The sequence below is a fragment of the Anneissia japonica genome, unplaced genomic scaffold (genome assembly GCF_011630105.1).
Source record: "Anneissia japonica isolate Jap-2015-1 unplaced genomic scaffold, ASM1163010v1 scaffold287834_len5846547_cov211, whole genome shotgun sequence".
In the NCBI taxonomy this organism is placed as follows: domain Eukaryota; kingdom Metazoa; phylum Echinodermata; class Crinoidea; order Comatulida; family Comatulidae; genus Anneissia; species Anneissia japonica.
In genome coordinates this window covers 510071-527513 of record NW_022704992.1, presented here as the reverse complement: position 1 = coordinate 527513, position 17443 = coordinate 510071, and the positions used below count along the sequence as shown (strand labels likewise).

The 17443-nt window shown below is 32.3% G+C and overlaps 1 protein-coding gene across 2 annotated transcripts in view; it reads left to right on the top strand.

Annotated features, from left to right (window-relative positions):
- The window catches only part of LOC117104898 (protein O-mannosyl-transferase TMTC1-like), a 49903-nt gene that overhangs the window by 27970 nt on the left and 4490 nt on the right, over nucleotides 1-17443 (top strand). For both annotated transcript variants that reach the window (XM_033245800.1, XM_033245801.1), the window contains 13 exons: nucleotides 352-424; nucleotides 2074-2177; nucleotides 3356-3545; nucleotides 6922-7043; nucleotides 8830-8997; nucleotides 9408-9521; nucleotides 11320-11469; nucleotides 11788-11999; nucleotides 13172-13307; nucleotides 14436-14580; nucleotides 14996-15133; nucleotides 16527-16652; nucleotides 17244-17321. In XM_033245800.1, the coding sequence (XP_033101691.1) occupies nucleotides 352-424; nucleotides 2074-2177; nucleotides 3356-3545; nucleotides 6922-7043; nucleotides 8830-8997; nucleotides 9408-9521; nucleotides 11320-11469; nucleotides 11788-11999; nucleotides 13172-13307; nucleotides 14436-14580; nucleotides 14996-15133; nucleotides 16527-16652; nucleotides 17244-17321 (1756 nt within the window). The remainder of the gene's footprint in view (nucleotides 1-351; nucleotides 425-2073; nucleotides 2178-3355; nucleotides 3546-6921; nucleotides 7044-8829; nucleotides 8998-9407; nucleotides 9522-11319; nucleotides 11470-11787; nucleotides 12000-13171; nucleotides 13308-14435; nucleotides 14581-14995; nucleotides 15134-16526; nucleotides 16653-17243; nucleotides 17322-17443) is intronic.

Below are 17443 nucleotides of genomic sequence, written 5' to 3'. Positions count from 1 at the left end.
GGTCTTTGTGATACTTCTAAATCTTAGTGGGTATGTTCCACATAATAATTATGAATAAATTAAATGCATTCACATCTCTGTTTTCTAAATGCCACTAGTACTTGGAGTTTCTTGATGCTTTTTTGTTGCAAATAGATTGTCAACGAATGATGGATTTTCTATATCCTTTGAAAGATTATAAATTGGTCACGCTATCAAAATATAAATGGTTAAATTAGGATGTTGATGACAATGTATATGTGGGCAAATCTAGCTTTAATCTGTAAGTGCTTGGAGGATTCTTAACTGATTAAACTGTTATCTCATTGGACTAGTAAAAAATGTTTTTTTTTTTTAATTTGTGTATCTTAGGATTTTTAAAAGACGATGCATTACAAGGGAATGTCTTCCTCTGGTGAAGAGGTGTGCAGCCTGCATAATCACTGTAAGATATATTTCCTCCTTATTTTGTATCATACACATAAATGATACCACTATATTTTGTTTCCATATTAAAGTTTACTGGTAATAAATGGTAATCAATTTAACCATCTGTCCAGAAATATCAAATTTTCTTTGACAAAAAAACTGTTGTATACTCATGTCATGATGTGTCTATAAATACTCATGATGTGATGTCATCATGACCATATTTAGGCATGATATGACCATATTTAGGCATGTCACATGGACAGTAACAAAATTGAATGTTCTATTTTTTTTTGTAAATTTTAATATGAATTTTTTGTGATTTATCATTATTATTATTATTATTTATTATTTAACAGTATTTTGAATGTGCATAATATTAAAGTTCTATTAAACTTATACAATATATTTCTAATAATGATAATAATCTATTCATAACACATAATATATATTCATAATTTCAGAATTCTATTTCTAAATTCTTAATCTTTAGTTGGTTTTATTTTTCATTATCAATCATTTGCGTGCCGGCGGTTTCAATTTGTTTTATCACGATCATAGCTTATGACCAAATTCCATTCTATCTTTATTATTTTCATCTTTATTTTCATAATTCATTGCACATCTTTTTTTTTCTTTGATAATAAATATTCATGATCCATTGAGAATTTTTTTCTAATTGAAACTACCAAACATTTAATGAATTTCATAAATATTCATATACATTTCTTATAGCGGCAGTGCTCACAGTTTATCATCATTATTAATTTTGACCTAAATCTCCTTTCTAATTGGCTGAGATGTAGTGGGCATTCTCATTTTCAATTAGTGTTCACCGACACTCATTGTTAGAACGTACCGATGATGATTATGCTCAACAAAACTTAACCTTGTAAAAATTGATTTAATCTACCCCATTGCTTATTCATTTTTAGCTTTATTAAACTAAATCCTGTAACCATATACCGAAAGTTGTCTCAACCTTAATCCGTCATCCTAGTTAAAGTGTTCCATAAATTTCCATTGCTGTCCTACTGCTTCTTCTTGTATGATAAATAAATATGAATCTAACCTCTTGGAATTTATTCTTGTTGCATTGAATTTTTTTTTTCTCTTGCCTTCTGTTGATATAGATTCTTCACGTTTATTCCCACATGAATTTTATTCAAAATAAGAGGTGTCTTACACCAAACTGATTTGTTTTAATGACAATCAATCTACCAAATTATCTTTTGATCCAGGTGGACAGGAAATATAAATTATCAAAGATTAATGAATGGACAAAAAAATGTCCAGCTATCAGCAATTGAGTTGTCCGAATGGCGTCAATTAGAATGAATATATTCAGAACAATTAATTTCCATCCATAGAGTACCACAGTTGTGTCGTCACGACACCAGGTGGCGCTCTGTGTTGTCAGCAGATGTTGGTTACCGTTTATCAATTAAAATTTACAAAGAAAAAGTAATAATTACGTTAGAAATTGGGATCAATGGTTTGTCAGTGGAGAAAATGGCGCTCTTTTGAACGCTTTTTGCAACAACAGCAACGGAGTAGTATTAGGCGGTATCGTGACGTGACACTAGTACTCTATATGTGCTTCTAATCTATTCCCTGTAGCAAATTTATTAGTATATCATCACAATTTTTTTTTTTCTTTTATAGTTGTGTTCTTTGTTTATATTTCGCATATGGATGATGGAGGGAAAATTGCCGCCATTTTCTGATCAAGATAATCCAGCGTCTTATGCAACAAATTGGTTGACAAGGTAAACATAGGGTCGTAATTTAAACCACATTTACCCAGGATATAATTGTTGGGAAAAATATACATTTTCCCTTTTTTCCATTTTACTGAAACTCAGTGTTGTGTTTTTATACCGGCATATCCTTCTCCATGACTCAAACAATGAATATGGCCCCAAGGTACAGTACATTAGGGAAGCTATTGTTATGTGTATGGTGCTTGGATTCCATTGGGACTCATCATAGTGGAGTAAAGTGTACTACCAAAACATCTTTTATGAGGTGCGCTAACCTAGCTTGCATTTTTAGTATTCTTATTGCAGCAACACATAGCTTAAAACCACCCTGGGGGGAAATTATGCATTTACTTTCGTCATATATTGAATCTTTACAGATATGCATCTCCAGCTTTTTCTTTTTGTCTTGTCTTGTCTTCCAGATTTAGAAAATTAATCCCTGAAGGCGTTGGATAATTGTATCAACTTTGATATAGGGGAGATACATGTATTTATGTATAAATTTTATGTTTTAGACATGTTGTGTACAGTACTATTTATTATTTTGGACTAACCACAAATTACCAGAGTAATAGTATCTACTGTATATTTAAAATTTATACAATTGTTATTGTACCATGTTACCGTTGGCAGTATTTTTTTAGACTCTTTTAGAATTAAATTTTGGGGGGTTTTTTTTGGTTATAATTATGTTCATACAATGATAGTTCAATTGTCTGGTGCTTACTTTAATGTTATTATCTTATACCATTATACTTTGTTTATTCTATATTATTATTTATATTTATTTTTTCTGTAAATGTTTAAATAATATTTGTTAAAGACTAGAAAGTATGTTTGCGGTGGTTTGGTAGTTAATTGGTTTTTCTAATCCCAAGATCTTGATTTCATATACTACTAGGGAACTTTCAGATTATAGATTCCTTCATGTTATTAAAGTTTAAACTGGTATCTTTGAATTGACTTTACTGGAACCTTGTGTGTGTCAAGTTTCAAGTTCCCCTTATTAGGAGTTACCGGTGCACAAAGTAACTGGGTCAAGTTAACACGAACTTTCAATTCTTTAGAATTGTGTATACTGCATAGAAGACACAGTAAGTAGATTAAAATCATACCTTAAATGTGTTACTAATTTGTTATTAAATTTATTTTTTCTCATACCTGTATAATCTATTTCATTTCAGATTTTTAACCTTTTCGTACTTGTGCGTTTTCAACGTGTGGTTGCTGCTGTGTCCCGTGATGCTGTCTTATGATTGGCAGATGGCCAGTATACCGCTAGTTGAAAGCCTCCTAGATGTCCGTAACCTAGCAACATTGTTTTTCTTTCTGATCTTGGTTGGACTAGCTGTTTATGCAATTTTCGTAGCAAAAGTAAGTTTTTCTTAATTTTGAATAAGAATACTTTACCTGGATAAATGTATGTCAGTTTTCTCTTTTTATCTTATGACAAATATTAAAAATTGTGTTACGTAATAGGCCGCATTTTACCTTGACACCATCATCGATCTTTGGCAAAGAGTAGGCATTAGGCATTCATCCAAGTATCTCACTTATAGACTAGTAGCATCACTGCTGATTTGTGTAATTTGTATCGCCATGGAAATATACAAACATAGAATTAGAAACAGAAAGATTTCTTTTTGTAATTTGATATTTTGAATTGACATTTTGAATAAGGGGTTTTAGTGATACAGTATATTCAAATATATTGTTGGCTTTAAATGGAGTTGGAGGGAAGCAAACCTATAAAGTTATTAAAATGCAAATAAGATCTTCTAAATAATTGAAATTGCAGCAGCCTATGATCATTATTCAGAGTTTGGAATTACTACTAATTTTATTAAAGAAATCATTATAAACTGCAATTACTTCGTACAAATATCATTTTAAAAAACACAGTATCTTATTATTTATACGGTAAAGCTAATAATTTGCAAACAAATATTCATATTTTGCTCATTTAACACATTTGAAGATGAAAAATAACTAGAAATGGATGAAACACGCTTTTTGTAATAACATATATCAGTGCTGTTTGCCTATATTTAGTTTCTACTTGGTTTCAGTTGTAAAGTTGAAAGTTACAAGTGAGAAATTTGGTTGAAAATTGAAAATGTACGTATTCCATCGACACTTGTGCAAAAATCCAAGTCACACTGTGATAATCTCAATCATATGATTGAGAGAAAAAGTGACAAAATTCTTTTTTTTTGTCACACTGCCATGAAACTAACATGCTGACTCAGAACCAGTAATTAAAATAACATTGTGGAAATCTCATTTTAATAAGCGGCTAGAAGCGCCACTTAAACTTAAGTGTGATTTCAACTTGGTAACATAACTGATAATGACCTCTGAAAAAACACTGAATCTGAATGTCAAACTGTAGAAGATGTTTGCAATTGGATCTCTAAAAAGTTATTAAATACACTATGCATGATGAGAAACCTCCTTTTAAAAAACTTTTATTTTTGAAATTTGTTATTAATAAAAACATCATTGTGATCAAAGATTTTTAGTAAATTTTAAGATAAGAAGTAGGGAAAATTTACTTACAAGCTATTGTATGTTTATTGGACTCAATTTATGTTGAAAAATATGTATAAACGTATGATTTGATCTTTCTAACAACTTGCATCTATGCTATTTCCGTATATAATCTGATTTCAGTTGTCAAATGACAGTTACTGTATGGGAGTTGTTGAAAATTCAAAATATTCAAAATTAATATTCCATTGACACTTCACCATAACAATTTCACTCATTATAATCCTTAATTTTAGAGAGAAAAGTGGCAAATTTTTTTTTTCCACATTGCATTTAGAGTAATAGTCAGCATGCTCACTTAAGACCCGTTAATTAGAATAACCATGTGGAAATGTGTTATAAACTTGTTATAATAAGTAGCTAGAAGCGACGATTAAACATGAGTGGTCATGTGACTTCATATACTACGTGTTAATGACCTTTGAAATGAAATAGTTTGTAGTTTAAGCTTTTGAATATCAGAATATTAAAAATGTTTACATGAATATTTTGAAGATTTAAATATCTCAATGATACATAAAAATTCACTTGTAAAAAAGTGTACAGTGTACAAAAAAGCTTGTTAATATTTAAACTAGTACATATTTTGCTTATACTTTATATCTCAATAAATAATTGGATTAAAATTATAGGTTACTACTTATGGCTCTCACCTAACCCTAGGATCATTATTTGTTCGATCTGGAAATATCCAAGAATTTTCTCAAACGAAAAATATGTTAGAAGCACAAATTATTCTTTTTATAAATATGAACAAATTTTCAGAATATTAACATAAAAATAAACACTTCAAAACCTAATTGTTTTAGAATAGCAATTGAATTTTACCCATTCTGAATCATATGCATCTTGTTGGTAGTTACAGTTAAATACAAATAGCTTAAATATATGCTAATTGTTACTTCTAGCAAAATCAAGAACATCAATTGTATGTTGGCATGACAACAATGTTTTGTATGGGGAAGATGAGCTTTGTATGACAAGCATTTGCCAAAGGCAAAGGACTAATATTTTATGACAGAAGACAGGAATGCTGTGAATTAATTTGATATAATCAGCAAAAGTTACAGTATATAATATAATGTTTATCTTAAAGCATGGGCCTATTGATAAGCTTGAAGTATGCTTTGTGGTATGATAATTTTTTATTTATTTTTTTTAATTTTGATGTTTTTTAACTACACATAACTTAATATTATATTGATGTGTCTCTAGCCTGAGTTTTATGCTAATTAATATCAATATAGAATATTCAAAATGGGATATTGTAGGTTGGAGAATACTTGCACAATCTGAACCTCCTCTGGGGTTCGAAATCTGGGACTTGTCGCTTACAAAGTGAATGCCATAAAGACCACGAGTGATGTCTGCAGTTTACATCTTATAATGATGATTTTATACTGAAGTCTTTATGCGCTTATGTTTACTCTGGTTTTTGGATACAGTGTGGATCATACCAATGTCCAACTGTCTCTAGTATACCTGGAAAGTATAGACTTTTATATTCTTCAACTCAGACTAATCACATGTCTAAACTAGAGCAGGTAATTGGTAGAGTACATGCCTCCACATCATATGCTAATCCATACGTTAGTTTACGCATAATCTTGCTAGTAGACAAGCGGCGGTGACTAAATATCCACTGTGGCGGAGGTAATTATTCATACCCCACTAGGTACCAATTTATACTCATGAGCGTAGAGAGACAAACGTAGATAAAGTATCTTGCCCAAAGAAATAAGCACTTGTGATCATCATCAGGCTTAAACTAGCGGTAATCAGACTTAAACTAACGATGACACGGTTGGCAAAGCCCTAAGCATTACCAATGAGCCACATGCATCTTCAATTTTCATCGTATTCACTTAACTAATATTCTGTTTGGTGTATATTGCATGATTTCCAGTCTGTATTTTCTATTAGAAATAATATGATGATGGTTTAAAAAAAAAATTAAATTTATAATCACAGAATGATATTCTGCTCAAAGCTTTGAGGTGTTCAGTTGGTACTGAAGTATCTTGGTTCTGTCATATTTTGTGAATTTTAAATTTGGTGGTATTTTTTTTTCTTTATGTCATGTTAAAATATAAAATACTAGTCATATAAGTAGATATAATCTTATTTATTTTGTCATTTTATATTGTTTATCTGTATATGAACTTTACAATTAGAATTTATCTTTATCTTGTGGTTTTAGGGTCTGTCCCAACGAGCTGTCTTGATGGGGCTAGTGGTCCTTGCAATTCCTTTCCTCCCAGCATCCAACTTGTTTTTTAGGGTTGGATTTGTCATAGCAGAAAGGATTCTTTATATACCAAGGTAAAATTATTGTATTTATGAGAATATTGTGTTTATCATTACCATCATCATTGCCATTACCATCTTTATTATGATTATCATTTTCATCATCTTATTTTCTATCATTATCATCATTGCCAACATCATCTTCATATTCCTCCTCGCTGTCTTTATCCTTTATTATCATCATTTACATCATGCCTACCAGTAGTTTTTTAAAAATAATATATTACTGTTGTGTAGAATCAACAACAATGGTTATGATTAAAGTGATAATAGCAATGATGATTTATATTTTCATAGCAATAAAAAAAAAGTGAAGCCTAAGTTATTTATTCAAATGCTTACTGTCAAACACCAATATCATTGTGACATAGTACTCCTTTTAACATACTAAGAATATTAGTGATAGCCTGAGAGGAAACAGGATAACATAAAGGGATCATCCATTATGTCCCCATATTTTTGAGAGTAAAAATAAATATTTAAAGAAGAGTAAAAAATGAAGCAATGTAGATTTCAAAATAATAAAGGCGCTTCTGTAAAATTAATTAATTCGTTCTTGTACAATCGATATTCTTTGATTGTTGACAGTCCTGTCACTGTTATTTCTCACAGATTTTTTCCTTTTCTTCTGCGTAGGTTTGCCAGATGCAGTGCACTTAAGTTTTCCTTTTTAATTCTGCCCCTGCAATCTAGAACGAGCTTCTACTTGAAATTTGGCTCAACAGCAATTTTGAGTCCTTTTCAAAATCCATTTTTAGTTGTGTCTGATTAATCGTTAATTACTGTACTCTTCCTTTAATTGTGCTGTCTTTTGTCTCTGTTTTTTACATGTGTTTGCAAAACATGAGAGAAACAACTAATAAAAATCATTTATAATGTACTGTGTGGTGTGGGGGTGAGGGATGTGGAAGGTCACTGCACAAAAAGGAGTATACTATTCTCTTTGAAATGATAAAAAGTGGATGAACCCTAATAGAATAAGATATTTAGGTCAATTTGCATTTAGTTCATAAAAAAAGTAATTTTGTGTCAGATTGTAATAAACCAAAATGTAGCTAGGTGTCTATTCACCTAATGTAATTATTTATAAATCTCATAGCTCACATCATTTGAACTTTGTACAATAGCAGTGCAGGATAATTGTCCCAATCAACAAAATAGATGAGAGTTCTCACCACAAAGCCTTTAGGAGCCATTTTAATTCCGTCAACCTACATTCAAAAACACCTCATCCATCCCAGGAGATCTTGCCAAGTGATGATGCCTGCAAATGTCATGGGTGTGGAGACTAGATTTAACAGCTGCCAGGTGTATGGATCTGCAAGACTAGGCATCGTAATAGGCACAACAGTATAAAATTGCATATGTACTTCCATTTGGTGTCACCCAATACAATCCAATTATTTACTATATTATTATGAATAAATTCAACTCCGTATCTCTATTGTAAATAATTACTGGATCAACCGACTATCGCCTAAGTTTTCTTGCCCTTTCATTCAATCTGACTTACTTTGTAATTTTACATTCTTTTGAATGCTAATGTTTGTGCTAAAGTTCATTCTCATAATTTCTGTTGAAATGGTCACTGACTCATTGATTGTTTGTGAAGCAGCATTTTTCCACATAAAGATCATCGTTATCATCCTCATAATTAATCATCGTCATCATCTTCATCATTATCACCTTATCAACATCATATTTATCATCATCATCAACATAGTGACATTTTTCTTATCTTCCTCATCATCATCAACATTATTTTAGCGATTATCATCTTTATTACTTCCTTTATTTTTAGCATGGGTTACTGTATTCTTCTTGTTCATGGTTTGTGGAACATGTGCAATAAAGTAGGCAAACCATTAGCTAGTGCAATCACCTTTTCCGTCCTTTTATTGGTTGCCATGTTCGCTTGGAGAACGGTTGTCAGAAATTCAGTTTGGCAGTCAAGAGAATCATTATTCAGGTAAGAAATATTAAACAGGTAACATAAAGTTGAATTGGTTAAAATCGTGAACAAAAAAAGATAATTAAAAATCACATAATGATGTGTCAACTACAAAAACATACTCCTTCTTTTGGTCCCTTCATGTAATAATTCGCACAAATAAATTAAAATAATAACTGTTTTGCTTTTGTGACCATCATTTATTATTTTTCCCCTTTCATATGCGGCAATCCAGACTTTCAACGTTGGCAGCGCTGTTTTGCGATAAAATGGTCTGTAGGCCTATATGTAAAAAAAAAAAAAACTAAAAAAAAAAAAACTTAATGAATGCAGTGACTCAGGATTGAACAGAAGACACACACTTTTCAGGAATGCTATTGCCAGGACAACCAAACTCTATTTTAATATTTGTTTTTTTGATTCCTCAGGTCTGGAGTTGAGATCTTACCACAAAATGCAAAGGCTCATTACAACTATGCTAATTACCTTAAAGATGTGCACAGGACTGAAGAAGCCATTCACCACTACAAAAAGACACTTAAGTAAGTACTTCATTAGATAAACATATATAAGCAATGTCTTAGGATTGATGCCCCAGTGTTTTAATCACTAGGATGTTTCCATTTTATTTCATCAAGCTATTTCAAAACCCTCCTCCAGCATTTTCCATCTTTTTCTGTCCATTTCCGCTCTTGCCAAGTTTGTTGTTCCCAGTGATATCATCTCTCCCCCCCTTTTTTTTTTATTCCTTTCTTCCTTTTCCCATTTCTTGGTTGCCATTTTTTAAATCTATATCTGTTGCATATGCTGGCATTTTTAAATTAGTATTAAAATTGGGAACTTGTGCTCTAAATCTAAATAGCTTTACCACTTCATCGCCACACATATCTAATTTACTACAAATACTTTCTGACTTTACAGCAAAAGCTTAAAATAGAACCTCTTTAAGGTATCGGCAAACAGCCATAATCATGTCACATATGGTCTAAGAAACAGCAAAGTCATTATCGTATTCATTTCTTGTGTTGAGTAGATTTTCTGTAACCTAGTCGTATTTAACAGTGCCAATAAGCTCTTTATTTATAACTTAAATCTCAGTTTTCTTTTAATCGTGAGGCAATTATTGCTAATGGTGATGATAGTGGTGTCGGTGATAATACGTAGGTGTTTATTGTGACGATGAAAGGAACAATGTGCATGATAACGGTGTTGACGATGACAAAGATAATGAGGATGAATGACAGTGATGGAGGTTGAGAATGTAGGTTTCCGGCTGAAGGACAGAAGAAGATGATGATAATGATGAAGTAGAATGTAGAATGCTAAAGAAGTAATGTGGTCTAATTCTATGCCTCGCTAGCCAAGCTGAAATCTGATAGTAATTATTATTATTTTCAGGTTGTATTACAATGTTAGAACTATATAAGTTTCATTTTGTAATATCATTAAATGATATTTTTGATAGTGAATGTTGGTTCCAAGAAAACAAATGGTACCACTAAGTTCACATTCAGATATTATTTGTTGTCATAAGTCATGTTGTCATGAAATACCATTGCCACAAGATGGTGATTATGAAGTCGGTGATGTACCAATTGTGACAAGGATGATGATGAAAATGTGATGAGAATGATGATGAAAATTGGATGAGAATGATGAGGCAAATGTGATGAGGATAATGATGAAAATGTGATAAAGATGATGAAAATGTGATGATGAGGATGATGATAAAAATGTGATGAGGATGATGATGAAAATGTGATGAGGATGATGATGAAAATGTGATGAGGATGATGATGAAAATGTGATGAGGATGATGATGAAAATGTGATGAGGATGATGATGAAAATGTGATGAGGATGATGATGAAAATGTGATAAGGATGATGATGAAAATGTGATGAGGATGATGATGAAAATGTGATAAGGATGATGATGAAAATGTGATAAGGATGATGATGAAAATGTGATGATGATGATGAAAATGTGATGAGGATGATGATGAAAATGTGATGAGGATGATGATGAAAATGTGATAAGGATGATGATGAAAATGTGATGAGGATGATGATGAAAATGTTTTTAGGATAATGATGATGGTGATGATAAGGACAACTTTTAAATATGGTAATTAATTGATGATAATGATTAGAATATTGATTGGAATGACAATAATGTCAATTATTTCAAAATATATGGAAGTGATAAAATACCATACACTTGTAGTATAAACACAGTGATCAGTTATCTCTGACACATTGTTCTACAATGAATGGAACAATCCATTTTATTTATTTATCTAAATATTATACCATACTATTATTATCTGTTTCATCTTTAGATTATATCCAAATCATGCGAGTGCAAGTAACAACCTTGGTACATTGCTAATAACCGAGAAACCAGATGTTGCGAAAGCACTATTCAACAATGCCATTGCTAATAACCCGCAACATGCAAGGGCTCACTTTAACTTGGCCAACGTCCTCAGGTAATAATAGATTTTTAATGAAATTAGTTAAGTATTCAGTTTCCTGTTAAAATTAATTACCAGATGGTGTTAGATTTCTAACCATGTAGCTCTATATATAAATAAATTTTCATTATAGGTATAATGGAAATTGGTTAATTTCAATATATCACTAAATATTGTAAATGTATATGTATTTGAAAGAAAGTTAATTATCTATCTGAATCTGATTGCCATTATTATAATTACAATGAATATAGTTTTTTTAGCTATAAATCTAATATCAGTCTAACTACTCTAATATAATATTTACTTAATTAATATTCTTATCCCTTAAAGAGATCAGAAGATATACGACAAGGCTGAAGCTGCTTACCGGGAAAGTATTCGGATCAACTCAGATTTCAGCGATGCCCATATCAATCTTGGCACATTGCTACTTGATTTAGGGCGCCCACAAGAGGCTCGTCAACATTATTTAAAGTCTGTCACTTTGTCTCCTGATAATGCAGACACTTTCAATAACTACGGCTCCTTCCTGTCTCGTATAGGTAAGGAGAATTGGTAATTTGGAAAGAGTTAAGCCTAGAATGAGTCTGGATAGAAAAGTATGTAGTAGGCCCTACCAAGGGGGTAGCACTCAATTGGCCGTAAATTTGTGTGTACTACTTTCTTTAATGTGCATAAGGGACTATAACTTATGTTTAACACCAAGAGGAGCTTGATGGACACATGGTTGAGGGCAGTAATTACCATCAGTTTTAACCAATACACTCTGCTACTCACTTTAAGCCTAAGTAAGCATATAGGCTAGTAATGATTCTATAGGCCTAAAATGAGATGAGTCCCTGTTCATTTGATTTCAGTGTTTATCAGTTTTGTGGTCCATCAAAATAGTTCTTTCATATCCTGTTCTCACTGTTGCATGTAAAGTGCATCCTACCTGTCAACGATAGCAATTAAGTTCATATTCAAGCGACTTAGGGATGAGTTATTTTAATCTGATCCAAAAGAAGCTATAATGCCAGGTTAGGTGAGAACCACTTTAAGGCTCTCGTAATTTGCATATCTAGGACTAAGATGCAATTGATACGATTCTGGCAATGAAATGAATGATATTACAAGAAACAATTTTCTTATTATATGAGAGGCTATATATGAATTTGCATGGTACATCAAAAGTATGCCTCAGGGATTTCATATCACAGTATATTAGTTCAAGTTTATAAAATGTCAGTGTTATTAATGTAGTAAAAACCTAGGATTATATTTCCAAATTGGTTCTTTTATTACTAATAATGGTTATTTCTTATGTGCTATACTTTTTCTGTGATAAAAGGAGTACCATTATAATATTTCTTTTCAATGTTTTCTTACTATTAAAATACTTGTACTAGATATACACTTTGTAGAATATCTGTGTACTACTTTGTGTATGTTCGTAAACCACTATATTACACAATAAACAGGATGTGTTGATCATTACTAGAATGACAAAATGACCATGAGATACATGTCCCCTCATTTTGTGCTATCCCTGTTTGCTTCGTCCTATATATTTAGTCCCCTGTACAACAGGCAAATACATGACACATTGCATACCTAGTGCTAGGTATATACTGTTTGACGTGTGTATAGGTTGTCTGCTGGCTGCCTTCAGAATGGCTCAAATACTTGTAGATGGTTGTCGATTGCTGACCATTTTGTTTATTTTTCTCTACAGATGAGTGGAAGGAAGCTGTTGTCCAGTATAGGCACTGCCTGTCTCTACAGCCAAGCCATACTGTTGCCATGGTGAATTTAGCAAGGGCTTTACGCAAGCTTGGACATACTGAAGAAGTTGAAGAATTATACAAAAGGTATTACAGTATTGCACATCCTACATATCATATTATAATGGAAAAAATCTAATATTAAAATATTAATTTATGTAAAATAACTTCAATTTATTACAGTATTGCATTATTGTACAATATATTTTTTTTTGTAAATTGTTAGCATCAGTTTTGAACATTCATCCTTGTTTATTACTCTTAACAATATAAGTGTCTTTATTCATATTTAACTTGCTAGATTTTTCAGTCTCTCTTTAAATAAATTACAATACAAATATAAGAAAATATTGTTACAATTTTTCTGATATCTTTATTTTCAGTTAGCATCTGTTGCTTTATATCCCATGATACCACGATGCATCATGTTTTCCTGTTTCTATTTCTAGCATGTTTTCCTGTTTCTATTTCTAGTGAGTTCTGTGACACTTTCACCACCTGGCCTCAATCTAAAGTAGCCATAGGCTCCGATCTTAACTCTGTGGTGTAACCCTATAACTAACTAACTGCACTAAAGCGCTTCTCTACACATCTTTTAACCATAAGTTTATGTTACAATGTCATTTCGAATCCCATTGAGTACTTTAGTGGGAATTAGTCCCATTACAAACTGTCAGTTGTGTAAATGTTGATTTATCAATTTAATGTTTCTAATTTACAATAACATCAGGTTTTATTTCCCTTTGCATTGCGGCATCTGATAGAAACATTTTTACATGCAATTTTGGCTGTATGCTTAATATTATAATAAAAACATGTGTTGTACTATGTTATTAATATCTTGATCAAATGGCATTTCTTCTTGGTCATAGTTGAAGTTTATTATGCAAATTGGCAGCAGGCAAGCAGGTCTATAAGTATGTGTCGTACATATTCATGTTTACAGAACATTTTTGTGGATGCCTGTGACGTAGTGGTAGGGCTCCCTGCTTCCAATCAGAAGACAGTTGTTCGAGTCTTAAATTTGCCACTAGCTTGTGTCCTTTGGTGATGATTCTATCCATGAATGGAGGTTATAATTATTACATAATCACATTTAATTTTATGACTACTTATTACATAGTCACATATAATTTTATGACTAATTATTACATAATTGCATATAATTACACAAAGATTTTTATCGCTATGGAAACTTGTTTCTCTCTCCTTCAGAGTTTTGAGTATTAACAGTGATACTGAAGTTATGAAATCTCTTGGTGCCTTGTACTTCAACACAGAGCGCCCTCTGGAGGCTAAAGCATTGTATGAAACAGCTATACGTATTGAGCCAGAAAGTAAAGAAATAAAAACTCAATATGTAAGTAGACATAGCATAATAGTTTCCATTGAGGTCTTTTTTTTAATTTTTTATTTGACAGCTTTTATGTGAAGTATGGTATTTGTATATAGTTACGGTAATTTTATTTTTAAGATGCTTGAATTCAATCTGCGCCAGTGGTTTCGAAGTGCAGCACTTTATAGGGTTGAGATGCTCAATTTCCAATCTCAGGAGTTTGTTGCAAACACTGCCAGGGCTCTTTAATTATATCTAAACAATTCTACTGCTTATCTCTATTGATGTCTCTTGTTTATAAGAAATTGAGGACCCAACATTATTATTATCATTACCTTTGATGGATAGTAATAATTAATGTTTATATTATTCTACTGTACATTTATAGAAAGCCAAAATATTTATAATTATGGTTATCGTCATTATATAATCCCAACAGGCTCAGGTGATAGCTAAACTTGGAAACATGAGCCAAGCTATAACCATCTTAAAGGAAGTGCTTGGGCGACATCCCAACTACAGTGATGCGCACCAGCAAATCTCTAGTATCTACGGCATCACAGGAAGTCACCAGGAGGTTAGTAGGATCATTCTGCATATTATAATTCTCTGGGTTCAAATCTAGAAGTGTTCTCATCACTGAAGCTCATATGCCTCATAATAGTTTAAATAGTTTATATAACTAGAAATTGCAAGTGAAGTGCTGCGAAGTGCAACTGCATATAAATGTTCTTCGAACAAAATTATTTATGCGAGTCAAGTGAAATTAATGAATAATAAAAATATTACAAATAATATGAGACGCGACCCATTGTCTATATTAGAACACTTCTCATTGGGTAACAAAGTCGTAATTTTTCATTTTTGTCAAAAAGTGTCTATAGTGGCGAATTATGGTTTAGGTTTTTTTTAATAAAATTTCAAAAATTTCTATGTATGTGGAAAATGTAGTTGATTACCAAAGGTTACAATTTTTATTTTGAAGACTGCATGGTCTAGGAAGTGTACATTTTTTTATGGGGCAAGTTTCCAAGGGCGGGTTTTCTAGGGGTGAGTTGACTGCCAAAGAGTGTTGCCAAAGTGTGAGCCAGCGTGTTATTTGAAGTGCGAGACATCGCAAGTGTGAGCCAGCGAGCCATGACGTCATGACAATAGATACGAGACGTTACTCAAGTTGTGCGAGGTATCGGCTAAGATTTGTGGAGTACAGTTCAAAAAACAACTATAGGTCTAATAATGAATTATTGTGATGTTAAATAGACAATGTTAGCTATCAAGGAACGACGTTGTTTTTCATTGGGAACTTTGTCCCTTCAAGGCTAGGCCTATACCATCCTAGCTAGTCTAGGCCTAGAGTAGGATAAGGCTAGCGCGACATGCGGACGTTGGTTCGTGTTGGTTAGTCTACAAACATCGCCTAAAGTAATTGAATTTACCCGGCAGAACGAAAGAAGGAAAATTCGCTTTCCAGTCGTCTTAGATCCTTGTTTTTTGACAAACAATGACCTTTCAGAGGTCAAACTGCTGTCAAGAATATGAATTGGCTGCTTCGCAGCAAATATTGTGGTTGTTACATAAATAAAATATATTAAATAATTGCAGTACACCACATAGATAGTTCTGAATAGAAATTTTGTTTTTGTTGAGAATGTCTCAACGTTTCGATTGAATTGCTTCAATCGCCATCAGGAGAATAATATCTGATAACGTTTGAAGCAACTCTATTGAGACGTTGAGACATTCTCAACAAAATACAACAGTTCTATTCTGAATTATCTACGTGGTATACCGCAAGAATGTAATATTACTACACCATGCAAACCTTCGAAAAAATACATAAATATTAATAAGACCAAATAACAAAAAATACTTGATTCCTGTCCTACATCATTTTTACACATCTGCATAAAATTTTTTATTTGTTTTTGTCAAAAGTGTTTAACTTGTATTTTTATACTTTTTGTTGCCAGGCCTTAGTACACATCAATGCTGCATTGAACCTAAAGCCGGACCTGGAGGACTTAACAAAGAGTAAACTTCTCTTTGAACGTGGAAATCATTACAGGGACTTGGACAAGAGAGAGGAAGCTTTAATGGTAAATACAGTGTGTATGTTAGACAGCGTAGAAGCGGTTGGCACATCGGTTGTGGCTGGGACTCCCGACCTTGAGGTCAGGGGTTGGTTTGGAACTCTCACTGTGCAAGTCGCTTGTGTCCTTGGGCAAGGCACTTTATCTACGTTGTCTCTCTCTACCCAGGAGTATAAATGGGTACCCGGTACACAATACCAAGGCTTAGTACGATTAGCTAACAGCTTATTCCCCTACATTCAGTAATGAATATGGGACTACTTTTTTTTGTTAGACAGCAGAATGTCTCAAATGTTTATAATGTGTAGTAATGTAGCAGCATTGTATGAATCAAATATTACTGTAGTTTATGCTAGTCACTGTGTGTGCTCTGAACACAGTAGTTTTGCAAGCAAACTTATATAAATATAAGTCACTGTGTTTGTATTAGTGGGTTAGTCTAGATGGATGTGTGTGTGTCTCCCTGTGCTTCATGATATTTATTCTTATTTCCCATTATCTGCTTTTTGTGCAAATTTATATTTTTATAATTACAGTCATCAAACTGTTTTATAAATTTAATAATTAATACATTTCATATTTTTATTTTCCCCTCAGAGTTACAAAGCAGCTGTTGAGTTGAATCCTAAAAATAGCATCGCACAAATGAACCTCGGGGCAATGTACCACATGACGGTTAGTACAAACTTACTGCTCTACGAATAGTTTATTAGCAGTGGTCAGACAATAAACTTCCATGTAAATTTCTTACTTTGTATATTTATGAAGTTAGTAGTTTATAATTAAATATTCGTAAG